Raw genomic sequence first — 20,430 nt, forward strand, 5'->3', positions numbered from 1 at the left:
ACCAAGAACCCAATGATCACTATGACAGAGCTCTAGTTCCTCGGTGGAGATGGGAGAKGCTTCCAGAAGGACAACCATCTCTGCAGCACTCCACCAATCAGGCCTTTATGGTGGAGTGGCCAGACGGAAGCCACTCCTCAGTAAAAGGCACATGACAGCCTGCTTGGAGTTTGCCAAAAGCCACCTAAAGACAAGATTGAACTCTTTGGCCTGAATGCCAAGTGTCACATCGGGAGGAAACCTGGCACCATCCCTATGGTGAAGCATGGTGGTGGCAGCATCATGCTGTGGGGATGTTTTTCAGCGGCAGGGACTGGGAGACTAGTCAGGATCGAGGGAAAGATGATCYGAGCAAGGTACAGAGAGATCCTTGATGAAAACCTGCTCCAGAGCACTCAGGACCTCAGTCTGGGGCGAAGGTTCACCTTCCAACAGGACAACGGCCCTAAGCACACAGACAAGACAATGCAAGAGTGGCTTCAGGACAAGTCTCTGAGTGTCCTTGAGTGGCCCAGCCAGAGCTCGGACTTGAACCCGATCCAACATCTCTGGAGAGACTTGAAAATATCTGTGCAGCAATGCTCCCCAAAGGTGCTTCAACAAAGTACTGAGTAAAGGGTCTGAATACCTATGTAAATGTGATGTTTATTTTTAAATGAGCTAAAATGTCTGAAAGCCTATTTTTGCATTGTCATTATGGGGTATTTTGTGTAGTTTGAGGGGGGGAAACAATTTAATCAGTTTTAGAGTAAAGCTGTAACATAACAAAATGTGGAAAAGTCAAGGGGTCTGAATACTTTCTGAAGGCACTGTATCTGCATGTGTACAGTCTTGTTCAGCTTTGGAGGCAAATGTCAGCCTTTCAGGCTTGTTGTGAACAGTCATTATGTCAACTGCCTTACCTTGTTCCATTTATAGTTCCTATGGTTTCTGGAAAAGAATCATGGGAAAAGCAGTTTACATGCCCTTTTTCCATATGTCTTCACTTGAAATAAGGAGATTGAGGAAGTGTACTTGTGTCAAATGAGAGACCAAATTAACTGGAAAAGATCATAGCAACATTTTCAGAATAGTTTTTTGTAATGCTATTGACATTAGTTTTGGGGTGGGAAGTTTTGGATGAAGGTTTTTTTTGTAATGTTTTTTTTTWATGAATTTGAAATGGAAGTTTTGTCTCCTTTTGTAATCATTATTTCAATTTGCAATAAAAGTAAATGTGTGTAATTTCCCGGATTTCATTAAGGATGAGCGTGACGCACATAGAGCATATGGTGACACATGGATGATGTCTGAAATGGCATGATGACTCAATAGCTGCTGATGGCACCTGCTGCCCTCACTTTATAATGGACAGAAGTACGGAACAAACGACTTTAGTCGAACTTTAGTTTCTAGATCCCCCCCCCACCAGATGGTGGTATAGCTCCACTTAGAAACGTTGTCAGTGGTTAGCTTGATAGGGTTGTACTCAGTTTCTTTAAATTATACTAAATGTCTGAATTGACAGATTGATGTGGTTTAGATACACTTTATTCGCTGGAGGCCTTTCCCAAMGTATTTTTTGCTGTGGTTACACTTGATTAAGAACAAACCAACATGCCTCCTGAAATTATGCCTAGTAGCCCATAGGTCGGCGCACAATTGGCCCAGCGTCGTCCGGGTTTGGCCAGGGTAGGCCGTCATTGTAAATAAGAAGTTGTTCTTAACTGACTTGCCTAGTTAAAAAAAAAAAAGTGTTTCTGAAAGCTTTGGGATCAGAACAAGGAGAGGCCGTTTAATTCGAGGCACAGAACATAACCGTCAGTCAAGGTTCCGATGTCATGTAAGCTATTTAATGGGTTTCTTCTATAAGTGTATGGATTCCTAAATTATACTTGAATGTATTCTTGTTCTTTTTTACACATTACACTAGCTTACTGCTTGTAGTACTACTTGCTCMTTGTCATTATTGGTAGTGGACTTGAAGACAAGTTTAATGCTCTCTCTTAGGTCCAGTTATCTAATCTGAGGTTAGAAGATGCTGTAGACTATATTTGGGATTTTCATCAGGACCACGAAACGTTCAGGGAGGCCTGACAGTCAGGTGTTGCAAGCATCCTTGGTTCATCCCGTCATCACTACCGTGACGTAGGTCTCGGGAACTGTCCTTACAGTGGTGGTGCTGAACAAGATGGCTGTGCGTCGGGGAGCGGAGAGCTGAGGTTGAAATATAACCCCCTAAATTGATCCATACATGAGAGGGAAAGCGCACGACAAAAGACTCTAAAGATCAGATTTTTTTTACTGTCGCAAAACAGTGACGTATAATAGCTTCTAGTAGAAACGGAGCTGACTCCATCCACCTATTTATACAGGCTATAGATACGGACATCTACTCCGAATTGAAATATCGGTGCCGGTGGAAGACATCTGGGAGCGATCATAGCCAGAGCTAAGAGATGTCATTGCTGTGCGTTGGCGGTAAGTGACAAACAAACTACTGTTGGCTGTCGAGAGAAATGCTCTTATTTACACGGGTAACCAGTTGCTCCGCGGGCGGTTTTCTTCAATTCATCTCATTTGCAGCTGATTCTGCTCTAAAATGTCTTAATTGTTGGTGTATAGGCCTAAACGACGCGCCGAATACTACATTTGTTTTAAATTGGCTGTAGTCAAATTCCTTTGACCAGAAAGCTCTTTGTATTCTTTAGGTGGCCAGACAGCCTACAGCATTTTTTAAATTGGTCTAATTCTTGTTTTATAATATGACTGTCTTCTAATGATGGAGAAGCGTAATGAACACTGTCAGTCATCATAAACACTTTGATGTCTTGGTGATAAAATGGTAGCTGAACTGTCGTTATTGTAGTCTATTAACCGCAACAAATCACGCTCAAAATATGTTTGAATATTATCGTAAAGCAGACTACACAGAGTAAATATGAGTTTCTGGAATATGATTGTCAGAAACTGAGTCCAGTATTGGATTATGTCCCGGTGTGTAGTAGCTCACTAAAAAGGCGTGTACTGTAAATCCATGTTATCTTTGGTTTCTATTCCGATTTTTAAATATGTAGGGGTGGTTCGCACGGCAAATATTGTTCATTTAGTTTGTGTACTGTCGCTTTTGGTTGTCTATCAAAATGATGATTGCATTCCTTATGACAGCCTTTCTCTTAAGAAATCGTGACGTTTCCAAAGAAATATCCTGAATGCAGCCTTTCTATGCCGTGGCTACAGTAGATTGCCTCTAGCACTAGCCTTCTATATGTTGAATCAGTGTTGTTGACCATACCCTTTCTAGAATGATTGTTTGTGTGAAATGCATTTTCTCCGAGGATAAGAACAAATGGTCCAAGAGATTTTACCCTGGGCAATGGGGCATTGGCGCGAGTCCTTTAGTCAATTTACTCTCCCAACAAAAACACCTAATAGCAGATATCTTGTAGCCCTAAAATCAAAACAGCTAAATAGTCTAGTTTTTGTTCGGGTTGTTTGAATATTAGCTGTGTTGACCTATTTTGCTCCCTCAGTAACTTGTTTTCCAGTTAATTTGTTAGCTGCCTGCCTGTTATAGATTATTTAGGCATTCAGTGGCCTGCTTTCGGGTTTTATGCTATTGTCACATCGATTCACACCCACAGTCACTTCCCTTAAAACGTTGGCCTGTCGTTTGTCTATGAAAGTGGTAGAGTGAAATGCCAGCAAGCCTAAAGTGTTTGTGGAGACAGGATATTGTCTTGGCACAGTAGTTGGATTAACAAATTGATTGCACAGATGTCAGGATTGAGACAGACTGTCAGATGTACCTGCGATATCTTCAAATGTTGTTGGCATAGCAACCCTCTTCCCTGGCATTTGGAACTTTTCCTTTAATTTCCCATTAGTAATGAATGTACAGCTAAATTAGTGGTTATATAAAATCCCGTAGCCAAGGTGAGATTGAGAGACAGACTTTTCTTACAAATGGCACTATTTTCACCCACTATCGAGAGACTGGAGGAAGAATGGGGATATGAGTACTTGTTGTTAGGCCTTCATGTAGAAATGGCAGAGAGAACATGGCATTGACAGCAACCCAGTGGAGAAGAAGTGTCCCCACTGTTACCGTTTCTTATAAACGCATGATTCTAACTATAGGTCTATTTGCATATCTTCAGATCATTAGTGATAAGGAAGAGTGATGCCCAGTGTTCAGCGAGAGAGCAGATTTCTAGCGTCACATTACAATATCAAACAGTACACACACACTTCCTTGCAACAATGACCGGGCTTGTTTTTAGTTGACAAATCCCCAGTCATTTCTTCTTCCCACATGAATGTCCACTGAAGCTCTCCGTGTATTCCCCAGCATGTCATGCGTTCAGTGGCTCAGCTAGCAAGCATGAATAATGTTGTAATCCAACGGAAGGATAATTGGCTTGCGCCAGCCGAGGGCCGTTCAGTTCCATATAATCAGACACTATATAACAATATCTCATGTTCTGTTCAGGTTCAGAATACATGATGCCTGTATCTCGACAGGCTGCTCCCTGAAAGAGAGTGAGCCCTTGGCTTTAATTTCATTTTTGTGTTTCATATTCTGTGGATTCATTGTTTTTTAATGGAGACAGTTTTMTTCTTCATTAGGGCACATTACAATGGATACTTTAAAATAAAATATAATTGACCTCCATGATATAGTTTATTATTACAAATTATAATAAAGATTCATTTCACTGTGTGCGAGTAACTTAATTTTCCCTCTATTAGATTGAACAAGACGATATGACAGAAGAAAGCAATTATGTCGTCTCATTCCTGCCAATCAGAAAGTTTCATTTTGTATCTTCTTTCTCTGTTTTTTCATAACTGAGAACTCCTCCGACATTATAGAATTCCTGCAGGCTACATGTTTGAATTATATTGCTGTTTCTTGCTCTTTGTACAAGTACAACTGATCTGAAGTATGAGGTGCTTGTAAGCTTTCGAATGGAAAATCTCAGGCAATAAAACCCTGGAGCGCTTCCGTAGGGCGAGAGTGACTATATTTCCTGCGAAGAGACACTAGTTTGTGCGCTTTTTAAAAAAGTGGGCTTTTTTGTAACCCTCCTGCCATCATAGCTAAACCGGTTTAGCATTGTGCATTTGAGCTGTGTGAGTCCCCCTCTCCCCCTCTACCCTTCACCTCTCACCCCCAACCCCCTATCCACTACTGTCCCGCTGAAGTGGTTCTTTTTAGTAGTGGGGGTTCTGCTCTGCCTGCGCTTGGCTGAACAGAGAGATTAATGGAGCACAAGACAAAGAGATAGAGAGGGAGCACACACGCCACATGGTAGGAGGAGAGAGAGAGAACGAGAGGAAGAGAGAGAGAACGAGAGAGAACGAGGGGAGAGAGGGGGAACAAGAGGAAGAGAGAGCGAGATTCCAGACAGTGGATTGAGGTTGATGATGGGGGAGAGAGAGAGAGAAAAATGTAGGCAGTGGATTGAGGCTGATGATTGGGAAAGCACTGCGTTGGAGGGGGGGGGGGGGGTGAAGGGATGGTAAGTGAGAGAGACATGGCGGAGGTGCTGAGGAATAGACAGCTGAAGAGGCTGGCTGAATGACTGGGTAGAATCCTGTTAGCTTCAGCTCTGCAAAGGGAGGCGGTGGTAATGGAGCTGGACATCTCTTTTGTTCCTTGTATTTTGCAGTGTTCCATGGAATCACCCTACAGGGGATGAAGTAGTCTTCTATTGAGTAATGGTGAATCATGAAAGGCTTAGCTCTGAAGTTGGTTAAGTGCATCCTCTAACTCCTCCTCCTTCCCTGCAGACTAGCAAAATCAGATTGATATTCAGATAAAACAAACATCCTCTTCAGGGTCTGTTGGGATGAGCTATTTTAGGAAAACAAATACTACCACTATTGTCACGCTGCTTCATCATTATCCGACTCTGACATATTAACCTTATCATGTCAAGTCAGACAGCAGGAGACACAATTTCGTTTTCTTTCATCTTCTTTTCCTTTAGCTGAAATCTTGAGTGGCTTGATAAAAAAGCCATTCTTGTGATGGTTGTTATGATATGGATTATTCCTACAGGTGGGAGTGCTCCAGCTGGACCCATAATGATAGAGAACGTGTCAGTAGGTCATTAGGACTGGCCATGTCAGCCATACTGGCATCTGAGTGGCAGCCCACTGCCACATTCCACTGTGCCCTCAGAGAAAAGCATTGGAGGTTATTTTATCACACTCTGTGATTCCAAATGGGCCTTTTTCCCTAAGTCCCTTTTCTTAACTGCAGCTTTTAGAGATGAACTGAGGGGAGGCATTCACTGTGGATTAGAAGGAAGCCTTTGAATATTAAAGCCCTGAACATGGGTTTACTTGGCATCGGCAGGGCGGGCGGGCAGGGGCGGGATTAATGAATAATGAATGGGTCAGAAAAAAAGGATTGGTTACCTAAAGTGATCCCCAATTTATAGAAGGTGACAGTGGTACCTTTACCTTAACAGACCTGCTTTCATTGTGTCACCCTTACTGGTTATCATATGTGAGACTACGTGTGTACAGACACACACACACTGAATCCTGTGTGCTCCTCTTCTCTCTGAACCTCTCTCACCTGAGCATACCGCTGAGAGCCTTCCACTCAAATAGAGCTCTTGACATCTGTTAGTGAATACAGGCTTTGATATTAAGACCCAGGCATTCTGCCATCAGAGGAAGTGTGCCCAGGCTGACTGAATTAGGTCCTTCCTTCCTCCTCCTCCTACGAAATGCCAGGGTCTTGTCATCACCCACGATCCCCACATGGGCTGATATGCATATTGGGATATGAAAAGAATATCTAAGATTTCTGATCTAAATTGCAAAATGAACATATGTTTTGACGCTGTCTTGTGCAGCAAACCTTTTCAGCTCAGGAAGGCGTGGGTTGTTAATAGCTTTGTTGTTAGAAACCTGAATCTCTAGAGTGATTGACCCCATTTTGTTTAACCCATTACAGGATGGCTCATGTTGTTGTTTTTCTGTCTGTTTTGCAGTGAAGAAAGCCAAACTCGATGGACCCCAAGGTGAGTTGAGACATGTTTGACTTAGTCTTAAAAAGTCTTCAACACTGGTTTGTTTGATATTAACACTGATATTCCTCATTGTTCCACAGAGAAATTTAACACCTACGTGACGCTGAAGGTGCAGAATGTCAAGAGCACCACCATTGCTGTGCGGGGTGCCCAGCCATGCTGGGAGCAGGACTTCATGTTGTAAGACTTCTTCCCCCTCTCCTCCTCTCCCTCATTTGTTCGCCTCTTCCTCTCTCGCATCCCACTCTTCTTCTTCCTCCTCCTCCATCTCTCCCTCTATAGGAAAGACTTACTAGTTTCTCTCTCCACACGTTGAGCTACCCTGGGTCCTAAGTGCTCTGTCAGTGATGAGACTACAAGGCTCTGGATGCCTGATCTCAGATACGAGATATGCAACTGTTGAGCTAGGCAGCCAGCCAGCCGTCCATGCCGGGCAGGCAGTGACACTAATGTGTTAACACCAGAGTGCACACATGTTGTGTAACACGGACTGCAGGGACTCCTGAATAAATGTTTTAAGTAGTGACGTTTAAGGTGCCCAGCAACACTCTCATTGTTTGGAGTGCTACTGTCACTGGGCAGGAGTTCAGATGAAGCCTTGGATAGGGCACTTGTCAAAATGTTTTCAGAACTGATAACAGGAACAGGAAGTTGCCACGAAATGAGTACCTTTTGCATCCCCTCTTATTTTAAGTAGAAATTGTGCACAAATATTGCATTTTAAAAGCCTGTTATATTAAATGAAGTGCACTTTTAATATAGACCACATTCAAAATTCAGCTTCAGTTTAACCCACTTAAACCCAACATTTCTCCAAGTTTTCACCATCACTGTAAAGCCCTCGCTATTTTGTTGCTTTGACACAGTCATTTCTGAAGATGATTATTTATTTCATGTTATTAGTGATTCATTTTAATGGGGGGGGGGGACCTGTTACGTGAGCTGAGATCTCATTTTAATTTGGTGAAAGTATTACTTTTTAAATATTTTTTTCAAGAGAGACATTGAACATCTAATAGTGAAATCACAGTGTAAAAGCAGGTGATCTGGTTCTACTCTTTTTGGCCATTTTCTGGTGTTTTGTGGTCCAAAACTGAGCGGGTCGAGCAGAACACGTCAACCCTGTTACCCATAGATAGACAGGGTAGAAATGTTTGAACAATTTAAAAACATTTGTGAAGCTTGCACACAACAATCTTCCCTGTCACAAGGGGATTCCTGGCTGTCCCTATACAGCACTACTTTTGACCAGGGGTCAGGGGTCAGGTACCATGGGGATGCAATCTGAGTATAGCTGTGTGGATACTTGAGATAATGGAGGTGCAGTGTATATATGTTATTGACCAAATCAGTCCTGGACAGTCAGCTCTATACGCTTTTTTCCTGATAGAATTCATTCCTGTTTTCCCTGATGGAAATAATACTGGTCTCCTTCACTCTGCCTTATTGACCTCGCCTCTCCCCCTCAGACAGCTCTCTGTGGCTCAGTGACTCACATCCACCAAAGGGTGAATCACATTGGCTCTTTGTTCTATTAGATTAGCGCTGGGTATCTGATGGTATATACAGTGGGGAGAACAAGTATTTGATACACTGCCGATTTTGAAGGTTTTCCTACTTACAAAGCATGTAGAGGTCTGTAATTTTTATCATAGGTACACTTCAACTGTGAGAGACGGAATCTAAAACAAAAATCCAGAAAATCACATTGTATGATTTTTAAGTAATTAAATTGCATTTTATTGCGTGACATAAGTATTTGATCACCTACCAACCAGTAAGAATTCCGGCTCTCACAGACCTGTTAGTTTTTCTTTTAGAAGCCCTCCTGTTTCCATCATTACCTGTATTAACTGCACCTGTTTGACTTGTTACCTGTATAAAAGACACCTGTACACACACTCAAACAGACTCCAATTCTCTCACAATGGCCAAGACCAGAGAGCTGTGTAAGGACATCAGGGATAAAATTGTAGACCTGCACAGGCTGGGATGGGCTACAGGACAATAGGCAAGCAGCTTGGTGAGAAGCAACAACTGTTGTGCAATTATTAGAAAATGGAAGATGTTCAAGATGACGGTCAATCACCCTCGTCTGGGGCTCCATGCAAGATCTCACCTCGTGGGCATCAATGATCATAAGGAAGGTGAGGGATCAGCCCAGAACTACACGGCAGGACCTGGTCAATATGACCTGAAGAGAGCTGGGCCAACAGTCTCAAAGAAAACCATTGTAACACACTACGCTGTCATGGATTGAAATCCTGCAGCGCACGCAAGGTCCCCCTGCTCAAGCAAGCGCATGTCCAGGCCCGTCTGAAGTTTGCCAATGACCATCTGGATGATCCAGAGGAGGAAGGGAGAAGGTCATGTGTCTGATGAGACAAAAATAGAGCTTTTTGGTCTAAACTCCACTCGCCGTGTTTGGAGGAAGAAGAAGGGTTGAGTACAACCCCAAGAAACACCTCCCAACGTGAAGCATGGAGGTGGAAACATAATTCTTTGGGGTGCTTTTCTGCAAAGGGACAGGACGACTGCACCGTATTGAGGGGAGGATGGATGGGCCATGTATCGCGAGATCTTGGCCAAAAACCTCCTTCCCTCAGTAAGAGCATTGAAGATGGGTCGTGGCTGGATCTTCCAGCATGACAACGACCCGAACACACACAGCCAGGTTAACTAAGGAGTGGCTCCGTAAGAAGCATCTCAAGGTCCTGGAGTGGCCTAGCCAGTCTCCAGACCTGAACCCAATAGAAATCTTTGGAGGGAGCTGAACGTCCGTATTGCCCACCGACAGCCCCGAAACCTGAAGGATCTGGAGAAGGTATGTATGGAGGAGTGGGCCAAAATCCCTGCTGCAGTGTGTGCAAACCTGGTCAATAACTACAGGAAACGTATGATCTTTGTAATTGCAAACAAAGGTTTCTGTACCAAATATTAAGTTCTGCTTTTCTGATGTATCAAATACTTATGTCATGCAATAAAATGCAATTAATTACTTAAAAATCATACAAATGTGATTTTCTGGATTTTTGTTTTAGATTCCGTCTCTCACAGTTGAAGTGTACCTATGATAAAAATTACAGACCTCTACATGCTTTTGTAAGTAGGAAACCTTCAAAATCGGCATGGTATCAATACTTGTTCTCCCCACTGTATATTTCACTTCTCTATAAGATGGGTTCTATATTTCCAGGCCCTGTTGCTCAATCAGGGTTTTTGACATTTCGGTCTCCCAGTCTGTTTAGTTTATTTCCTCATCACTTCTTCTCTCTCTCTTCACTCCCTCTCTCTTTCTCTCTCTCTCTTTTCTCTTTTTTTCTACACCTTCTCACCCCTTCCTCTCTTCTCTCTCTCTCCTCTCTCCTCTCTCTCTCTCTCTCTCTCCTCTCTGCTTTAGTGAGATCAACAGGCTGGATCTGGGCTTGACGGTGGAGGTGTGGAACAAAGGGTTAATCTGGGACACCATGGTGGGGACTTGTGGATCCCCTGCAAAAACATCCGCCAGTCTAATGAGGTACGGTACGCCACCCGGCCCCCCCCCTGGTTTCCCCTCTCCTTCCCCACCACGACTCCATCTCTCCTGAGAGTACAAGGCGGTTTACCAGCAGCACATCCAAGGCTCAGACACTAGTTCATCACAACAATAGACTCATACTGTTTGTTGTCAAGCTACATCAAAGTGCTTAAGGTGGAATACACGTCATATCAGGGATGAAAGGAGTTTAAGGGAAGTGTTCTTGGGTGGTTAAGATGGATAACCTACAGGGAGTGAATTCCTCTGCTTCGAAACATTGTAACTAGGACTCTTTTTAGCATCCTCCCAATTGTTTGACTGTAAGAGGGAAAGTGTTACCCTGTACAATAACAGTACGTGTGTGTGTGTGTCTCTGTGCGTGTGTGTGTGCTCTTGCTAGGATGGGCCGGGGCAGTGGCTGACCCTGGACTCCCAGGTCATCATGGCTGAGAATGAGATCACCGGCACCAAAGACCCCACCTTCCACCGCGTGCTGCTGGACACCCGCTTTGAACTGCCATTAGGTTAGTGTGTGTGTGCGTGCATGCGTACATGCGTGCATGAATGTGTCCTTAGTGACTGACCAGTGAATGGGTCTTTCTGCTTCAGACATTCCAGAGGATGAGGCTCGATACTGGGCCAAGAAACTGGAGCAACTCAATGCCATGAGGGACCAGGACGTAAGGCATCTCCTCCTCTCCTCCCTCTGTGTTTACATCTTACCCGCCCGCCACAAGGCAGGGCTATCAGTAATTACAGAAGTCATCACTTACTCTATGCATTAAATATGATGTAGACCTTTCGGTACACCCATAACTCTCCTAGATGGTGATTACCCCATGTTAGATTAGCTGCAGTGCCATGTACAGTGTCAGTCAGCTGTATCTATTGTGTGTGTGTGTGTTGCAGTACACATACCAGGAGGAGGAGGAGAGACCACTGCAAGCGCCATCAACACAGTGCTGTGAGTAGTAGACACTTGATACTGGCTGTAGCCTCTTCACACCCTCTTTAATACCCTCCTCCCTTTCATCCTCCTTTTCACTTTGTTCCTGCCCCCTCCCCGCTTCCTACTTGTCACTCTCCCCGTCTCCTCTTCCTCCTCCTCTTCTTCACTCTCCTTCTCTCCCTCTTCACTATCCTCCCTTTCATCCTCCTCATATTCACTTTATTCCTCCTCCTCCTCTTCTTCCTCTTCCTCCCCCTCTTCTCCACTCTCCTCCCGAGTCTTTGGGATGCAGATTAGAGGGGAAGAAGCAGGCAGAAAGGCAGGCAGGCGGATGGAGGGAGGGAGGGATGGATGGAAGGAGGTAGGGAGAAAAGCTGACATGACGAATCGAGCCAGCAGGCCTGCCTCATAGTCAGCTCCACACACAGTGATTTATGGCTGCTGGCTGTGTGATGGATGTGTGCTGGCATACTTACACTGCCCTGTCAGACACAGTCCTGTCTGTCTGATGATGACGGCCCATGTGGGTGGGTGGAAATGACTGTGGATGAGTCTGGGCTGTGGTGGGTGTTTCAGTCTGTCAGTGGGTATTTGTGAGAGACGATTTGTGAGAGATCAGCCGTAAAGGTTGGTCAGTATGTGTGTGAGTGCTTGTCCGCATGCATGCTGTGTTTCATTGAGTGTTTACGGATGGGGTCTGCGAATGCGCTTTGAGTTATGGGATGCTGGGTTGAGAGTTATGGCTGACTACCCGCTGCTCTGTGCACATTTTTTAGCATTGGAGTTTATGGCTCAGGCCCAAATCAAATTTTTCTGTGGTAACTTATTACCTACTTACCCTCTGTCCTTGTAGGTAACTGGAGTCTTTGGGGAGACCAGCAAAGTAAGTCTTTCTAGCTTTTTTCACACAGTTTAGCGAACAATGTATGCTGACTCAAATGGAACCTTGTACTGCAGGCCTATATTGCTAGGTTTAAGTATGTCACCAAGCACATACTAGCATAATGAGTAAAGATGAACCCAGACTCACATCATGATAATCATCATCATATTTCAACCATTTCCTGTGTAGATGAAGACCCAGACAGTGCGGTGGACGACAGAGACAGTGACTACCGCAGTGAGACCAGTAACAGCATCCCCCCTCCCTTCTACACCACGTCTCAGCCCAACGCCTCCATGCACCAGTACCCCATCCAGAGAGACCAGCGCTACTCCTCGCTAACCTCCTACAACGGCTCCATCCAAGAGCTGGACTACGACAACCAGAGACCCATGAGGTAACCTCTCTCCTGTCCTGTTCTGTCATCCTTACCTGCTTCATTACCTGGTTCACTACTCGGGGTCTCAATAGGGGGTTTGTCCCAATAAGCTTCCTTTCATTGTCTCCTCTCTTTCATTTTAAACTTACCTTTAAGTTATTTTACTACAAGGTGCTATCCTACAGTTGTTCTAATCTAAAAACATGCAGGGTAGGTGGAAGTTGTAGCTTTTCCCTGTCCAGCTCTTTGAGATATGTGTGGGTGAAGGAAAGGAGATGAGGAAAGGAAACTACATTAGACTATTGACACAGCATGGATCTCACTCGCAACACCTCTTCTTAGTCAAGGGATCCATATTGACTTTGTCTCCTCTAGAGATCAACACTCTATTCACCACAGAGTAAATCAGACTGATACAGAACCCACAGAGCCCCGTGAGCTTGTTTTGGCTCACACCGTTGTTACATGGTAACCTGTTGTCCCACTGTGACTTCACTCTACAGAGCATACTGCGGTGCGGCCTCACTATACAAGCCCAAAGGAGCAGTCATGCCCACCTTGTATACAGGCCGTGTGGGAGGAGCCTCACCGGCACCATCACTTAGTGTGTGTGTGTACATGTGTGTGAGTGTGCATGCGTGTGTGTGTGGCTGAAATACAGCCCCCTGTGATCACTTAGCAACTTGTTTTGCCCCCCCCCCCAAAATCAAGTGTGTTTTTTGTCTTTACATCTATTGTTCAAAGGCACAAGTTCACTCAAACTCATGCCTTGCTTGGGGCAGCCACGGTATTGCATAAAGGCTTCTCTCGACAGTGATTCTGTTTATAGCCATATGGACCTGCAAGGTCCGCTATAGCTAAAACCAATCACTCTCTTCTCTGTCTGACTGGCTCTGTCTGGCTCCTTGGTCAGTGCCAGTGGTCTTTATGCGGTAGGTTTGCCAGGCAGTGTGTGGTTCAGTTTGGTGTTGTGGATGTTGCTGTGTGTCTTTGAAAAGCCCCAGGCTAGACTGTACTGATGCTCCTCTACTGCCTCTCCCTCCTTCCTGCCAGACGCTATGATAGTTTAGACTCGGCCACCAACGGGCGCAGCGATCTCGATTCAGCCTCAGGTTCGAGCCGGCACACCAGCCGCCAGTACTCTCTAGACAGTAGGCACTCGCTCTCTGATAGGTGGGTCTCTGCACCTCCTCTTCCTCCTCTTCCTCCTGCTCCAGCCTGTGACTTCGTCCGTGGTCTCGCTGTGACGTCAGTGGTGGAATAGTCCTGTCCTCCTCGCTCGCTGTGCTTGCATGCATGTGCTGTTCAACTCCCTCTCTCTACTTCTTATCTACGTTCCGATCCTGTATCTACCTGATAATAACTACTGTATACACACCGGTATCACACACACATGATCTCCCCTCTCTCTGTCGTACATCTGTGGTGAAATGTGAATGAGTTCCTCTGTTGTGTTTGTGTTGTTGTGTAAGACGTTGAAGGCATAGGGGAGCAGTTTGGCTAAGTTGATGTGAGTTGCAGTGATGAAGTGTTAGTGTGTTCTGTGTGGTTCCTCTGCCTCCTCTGTCTCTCAGTGGCAGCCTGTTATTACCTCCTCCTCCTACGGTGCCTCAGTGACAAGTCCTCTCTGTGATTAACTATGCAGCTCAGGCTTCCCCCAGCCAGAGCCAGCCATACTGTTGGCTGAGGACCTTGGCCCCGGCTCTTGGGTGGCAGGAGGCATGCCTGTTCAGAATTAATAGTAGCCTATCAGAGAGGGGAAGACGTATGTGCCACTGTACCTCTCTCCTGCTGTGTTTGGTGTTTGAGAAGGAAAATGCAGGGTTCTGTCAGACAGCTCAGTGAAAGAGCTGTGTGTGTCCATGTGGGTGTACTAAAGAGAGAGAGAGTTTGCATGCGTGTGTGCTTCTTGATCGAGTAGCCGGATTCTGGATGTGGTTTTGTGCGTATGCAGTGTGTGTATTTCTATGTGTGTGTTGGTTTCCTCAGGTGTTCTGTTTTCCTGTTTGCATTCAGTCCAGGTTCCTGTCTCCTAGCTTTGACACAGACACACACAGCCCAGGTCCCTGTCTCCTAGCTCTCACACAGACACACACAGCCCAGGTTCCTGTCTCCTAGCTCTCACACAGACACACACGCCCAGGTTCCTGTCTCCTAGCTTGACACAGACACACACAGCCCAGGTCCCTGTCTCCTAGCTCTCACACAGACAACACACAGCCAGGTTCCTGTCTCCTACTCTCACATCAGACACACACAGCCCAGGTTCCTGTCTCCTAGCTCTCACACAGACACACACAGCCCAGGTTCCTGTCTCCTAGCTCTCACACAGACACACACAGCCCAGGGCTGTTTAACTCTTCTTTCTTTACTCCCCCTGTACCGCCTCATGCATTATTGAACCTTCACTGCTTTAATCGATTGTATGTAAACGAGTGGACTTGTGTCTGTGTGTTGGGATGTGTGTTGTTCCAGTCTGCTCTCTCTCTCTCTGACTCATGAGGTGTCTCATTCTCTTTCTCTTCTCACTAATAGCCTCATTCATCAAAGTCGATAAATGTTCCACTATTTTATTTGTCTGCTAAAAAGAGGCTGATCAGCCCAGTGTAGGCCCCTGCCTCTCTCTTTCCACTTGTACTTTCTTTCTCCACCCCTCTCCCTCTGCTCTCTTTCACTCTACTGCTCTCTCCTTCTCTCTCCTCTCTCTCTCTCTCTCTCTCTCTCTCTCTCTCTCTCTCTCTCTCTCTCTCTCTCTCGCTCTCTCTCTCTCTCTCTCTGCTCTCTCTCTCCTGCTCTCTCTCTCTCTCTCTCTCTCTCTGCTCTCTTCTCTCTCTCTCTCTTCTCTCTCTCTCTCTCTGCTCTCTCTCTCCTCTCTCTCTCTCTCTTCTCTCTCTCTCTCTCTCTCCTCTCCTCTTTCTGCTCTCCTCTCTTGTCTCTTCTCTTCTGCTCCCTCTCTCTCTGCTCTCTCTCTGCTCTCTCCTCTCTCTCTCTCTCTCTCTCTCTTAATTAAATTAAATTCAAGGGGCTTTATTGGCATGGGAAACATATACTTACATTGACAAAGATAGTGAAATGGATATACAAAATGTGAAATAAACAATAAAAAGTGAACAGTAAATATTACACTCACACACTCTCTCTCTCTCCCTCTCTCTCTCTTTCTCTCTCATCACCTCACCTGAGTGGGTGCCATTACTTGTCAAGGCTGTGTGCCTCGCGTTTGTTTCGCTGTTTATTATGTTGGCTCTGGGTGTTTGTGAAAATCTGCTCTGTTGAATATGCAGATTTGTATGTGGCGTGTGATCAGAGCATCCACCAATAATCTCTCTCTCTCTATACTAAAAATGAAGACTTCCCTGTTACTATACCACATAACCCCCACACTCATGCATCTGAACACACACTAGCCCACCCCTTGGTCCAGGATGCCTGGGTTTGTTACTCTCCTCTTAATCCTAGATTAACTGTTCTCCCTCACTTTAGTCCCCAATACTTCCCCTTAACATGCACTCTGGGCCCATTTGGTTGTTCATTTTTTTAGTTTTTCGTCCCCAGTCTGCTCCATGTGTCTGTGTATCTGACTGTGGTCCATTTGTCTGTCTGTCTACAGTCCTACAGGCAGCAGTCGCTATGCCTCCTCTGGGGAGCTGAGTCGAGGCAGCTCCCAGCTCAGTGAGGAGTTTGGCCCTGAGAACGAGGGGAGTCTGAGAGGCTCTGTGGAGCTCTACGATGAGAACGACTCTTACCACTCCTGCCACTCCTCTGTCAGCTACGACAAGGAATCGGCTGGCTGGGACCCCGATGAGCCCGAGGTGGTGTACAGTGACGAAGGGGGCTATGTCAAAGATGGCGGAGAGGAGGGGGCTATTTACGAGGAGGAGGAGGGCGAGCTCTACGAGCCCGAGCAGGGAGAAGGGGAGTACAACTATGAGGGAGAGGAGGAGATAATTTACGAAGATGAAGATCTCTACCCTCTGGACGGCACGCTCAGCGAGAACCAGGAGCCACCCTATACGGCCCCCACGCTGGCCCCCGAGGCCTCCATCACCAGGCCCCCTCTGGAGAAACAAGCCTCTTTGAGAGAGCAGCAGCCCGAGCCCCCCACCCTGGCCCCCACCACCCAGGCCCAGACCATGCCCCCTGTCCAGCCCCCTGTCACCACAGCCTCCACCAAGCCTCCATTTACCCCCATGATCCATCCATCCATCATCCAGCCCCTGGTGCCCACAGCCCAGCCCCCTGCTCCAGAGACCCAGCCTCCAGTGTCTGATGCCCTGGATGATATCCTCCTAGACCTCCAAGAGGAAGAGCCTCTGTCTTTAGAGCAGGAGGTCCCTGTGGTGGAGAGTCCCCCAGCAGAAGTCCCAGCAGAGAAGAGTGAGACTCCTCTTGTCAGGTGAACCCTCAACCATCCACTTCTGTAGTTATATAGTAATGCTGGCCTGAACACCATTGTCTGCTACGCTATTACCACAACTATTTACTACAACTTTCCCCTCTACACATTACGTTGTACTACAATAGACTTTTATTACTATCCGCTACTGCCTTTAAAACAGAGCGAAGTTTGATTATTTTCTACCATCTAAGTATCTTCACAAATAATGAGCACCAGTCTGAATACCCCTGTACATTTCTCTCCCAGCTATCAAAGGCCCATCATGGAGCCTGGGCCAGACAGGGCCAGGGCCAACTGGCAACGGCTCTGCAGCAAGGTCCGACTACAGCTGCAGCAGGTTGAGGACCAGCTGTTGTCCCTGTGTATGTGTATGTGTGTGCTGTGGCGTGCCGTGTGCGTGTGCGTGTGTGTGTTGTGCGTGTGTGCGTGTGTGTGGTGTGTGTCGTGTGTGTGGTGTGTGTGTGTGTGTGTGTGTTGTGTGTGTGTGTGTGTGTGTGTGTGTGTGTGTGTGTGGTGTGTGGTGTGTGTGGTGTGTGTGTGTGTGTGTGTGTGTGTGGTGTGTGTTGGGACTCAGAGTTAGACGTAAGTAACAGTAAATGTAAATCTTTTCTCCCTCCATTTAGTAGGATATGTTGTTTCATATAATATTAATTTGTGAATGTCCATCATCCATTTTGTATGATATGTTATGAATTATATTTTGTATTATATGTTACGAATTGCAATATGTATGATATGTTACAAATTCCACTTTATTGTGGTTAACATTGGCTAGGTGGCTAACGTTAGCTAGGCTAAGGGTTAAGGCTAGGAGAAGGGTTAGCTAACATGCTAAGTAGTTGCAAAGTAGCTAAAAAGTAGTAAATAGTTGCAAGGTTGCTAATTAGCCAAAATACTAAAGTTGTCCGTGATGTGATTCAAACACGCAACCTTTGGGTTGCTAGACATTTGCGTTATGCGCTCACCCATCCTCCCCGACCAACCGCCTTCCTTTCAGTTTAACCTTCTTTCTTATGTCACTTGACCAAATGTAACATATCATACTAATTTTAGTTCCCCAGATTTCCATTTACTATGTTATGTCTAGTCTATGAGACCAGGCTGGTGCAGGTGGGTGTGTATGGATGGACTCTCTATGTGGCTGCCTGCTATGTTTCTCACCATAATGCTGTCACTCCTTCATATGTCCCTGCCCTGAAATGTATCTTCTGACATCTGTGCCCCTTCAGTTTTGTTTCATTCACTTCTTAATCATTAATTCCAGTTTATATGACCCTTTAAGTTGTGATCCAGTGGTTGTTTTAGCCTGGCTTTATTTTGTTAAGATAATTTGTATTTGTTTACCCCTGTTTGTGCGCCATTTCATTTGTTTTCTTTTCAGTTTTTTTGCCACCCCATAGCGATATGCATGTTGTCCGTTCTGATGGGCCAGGGCTGGAGCCGACTGCCAGGTGGGTGTGTCCGTGGTTGCTTGTGAGCGCTGCTGGTGACAATAACGTGAATGTCTGAACACACAGAGAGATAAGGAGCACGTCTTCCTGTTAGAGCACAGATAGAATTACTGGAATGGTACTGCAGATAAGGATCTGTCACAAATCCACTTTCAACCATGGCCTTCAAACACATAGGCCTCACGACTGACGTCAATGGACAGTGAAATCACCCGAGGCAACGCCCTCTTGTCTCTCTTCCATGTTTTATGGCTGACATTATGGACTGTTTTCTGCCCAATTAAACACATCATTCTTGATTTTATAGTAATAAACTGTGGGAGACTCCATCTTTGTTCTTGTGGCGAGACAGACAGCTAGGGGCAGATATGTGATGTACTAAGACCTAATAAAACCATTTCCAGGCGTACTATGTGCCAATCACTCCTCACCCTGTCTCACCCTGTCTCACCCCTCTCTCCACAGGCTCGAGGGGAGTCGGTTGGGATTTGCTCCCTGTTGCTATCAGCAGGGTAAGTGTCTGTCACTATCACACCCACAAGTATGCTAATAAAGCTTCACAACATGAAATAATAACAAAACTGCATGACATTTTGAGCAAATAATTGGAGTGTAGTTGGTCCCAGATCTCTTTGTGTTGCAAATGGCCATTGTTATACAAACATGGCTATATAGCACAAACAGATCTGGGACCAGGTTAAAGTATTTGTTCCTGTAATTTACAGTGTGTTTATGTGTTAGTGGTGGAAGTGGATTTTGTGATAATAAGAGTGTTGTGTTTGTGTGGGTTTTCCCCATGCAGGGTGGGTGGGGCGCTGTATAGCATTGACAGCATGCCGGACCTCCGCAAGAGGAAAGCCATGCCTCTGGTCAGAGACCTGGTCAGTGTAAGTTCTGAACACTTACTAAATATAGTCACTCGACATTCATCCCTTCTCTCTCTCTCTCTCTCTCTCTCTCTCTCTCTCTCTCTCTCTCTCTCTCTCTCTCTCTCTCTCTCTCTACTCTCTTTCTTTCTTCCACCTTCTTTCCTCTGTTGTGCCCTGAGGGGGACGATCCCTGCCCTTCGTCCTCCTACGTTGAGGTACACAGAGTCAGGGTCTCAGAATGGCCACTGAGGCCATGCCTTGCCCTCACACACCTCCAGGGAGCGTCACTCTGGTCCCTCATCCTCTCTCTGACTGCTCCACCCTGTGGTTGGTATGTTAACCAAGGGAATGCTAGAGGAGAGTGGAGAAAATAATCCTGATAGTTATATCCTGCCTGTACTGTACGTGAACACTCATATACTCTAGAAAAAAAGTTGTTCTTTGGCTGTTCCCCTAGCGAACCCTTTTTGTTCAAGTTAGAGTCTTTTGGTTCCATGGTAGAACCATTTTTTGGTTCCAGGATAGAAAAGAAAGGGTTGTGGAAAGGGTTATATACATAGAACCAGAAGGGTTCACCTGGAACTTAAAGGTCTACCTGGAGCCAAAATAGGGTTCTTCAAAGGGTTATGTTATGGAAACAGCCAAAACACCATTGTAGGTTCATGATAGACCGTTTTTTCTAAAAGTGTAGCCTCCCTGTTAAAGATTGAATAGAAGTATTATTCACTGGAGAAGCATACAGAGAATTTAGCTTACCATTTACTGCGGCTCCAAGCTGGAGTAATGCATGAGCAGAGTGTTTAAGTAGCTGTGCAAAGCACGGTGCTTACTAGGCTATTCAAACTGCACACCAAATAGATGCGCCAGTCCTTGTTCTATCCCATCCCTTGCAATTGCATCTGATTCCAAGTTTTGAGATTGAATAGCTTGATATGCTAGAAGCTGCCCAGAC

At 45.6% G+C, this 20,430-nt stretch overlaps 1 protein-coding gene across 1 annotated transcript in view; it reads left to right on the plus strand.

Annotated features, from left to right (window-relative positions):
* Window positions 1–2,165: 2,165 nt before the first annotated feature.
* The window catches only part of LOC111976103 (protein unc-13 homolog A-like), a 55,423-nt gene continuing 37,158 nt past the window's right edge, over window positions 2,166–20,430 (plus strand). Inside the window, 14 exon segments of the mRNA XM_070447540.1 lie at window positions 2,166–2,460; window positions 6,993–7,022; window positions 7,112–7,211; window positions 10,432–10,508; window positions 10,511–10,548; window positions 10,949–11,072; window positions 11,158–11,228; window positions 11,458–11,512; window positions 12,351–12,380; window positions 12,570–12,777; window positions 16,370–17,155; window positions 17,405–17,495; window positions 19,075–19,121; window positions 19,412–19,496. Coding sequence (XP_070303641.1) covers window positions 2,439–2,460; window positions 6,993–7,022; window positions 7,112–7,211; window positions 10,432–10,508; window positions 10,511–10,548; window positions 10,949–11,072; window positions 11,158–11,228; window positions 11,458–11,512; window positions 12,351–12,380; window positions 12,570–12,777; window positions 16,370–17,155; window positions 17,405–17,495; window positions 19,075–19,121; window positions 19,412–19,496 — 1,764 coding nt within the window. The 5' untranslated portion in view covers window positions 2,166–2,438.

Source organism: Salvelinus sp. IW2-2015, linkage group LG16, assembly GCF_002910315.2.
Source record: "Salvelinus sp. IW2-2015 linkage group LG16, ASM291031v2, whole genome shotgun sequence".
NCBI lineage: Eukaryota > Metazoa > Chordata > Actinopteri > Salmoniformes > Salmonidae > Salvelinus > Salvelinus sp. IW2-2015.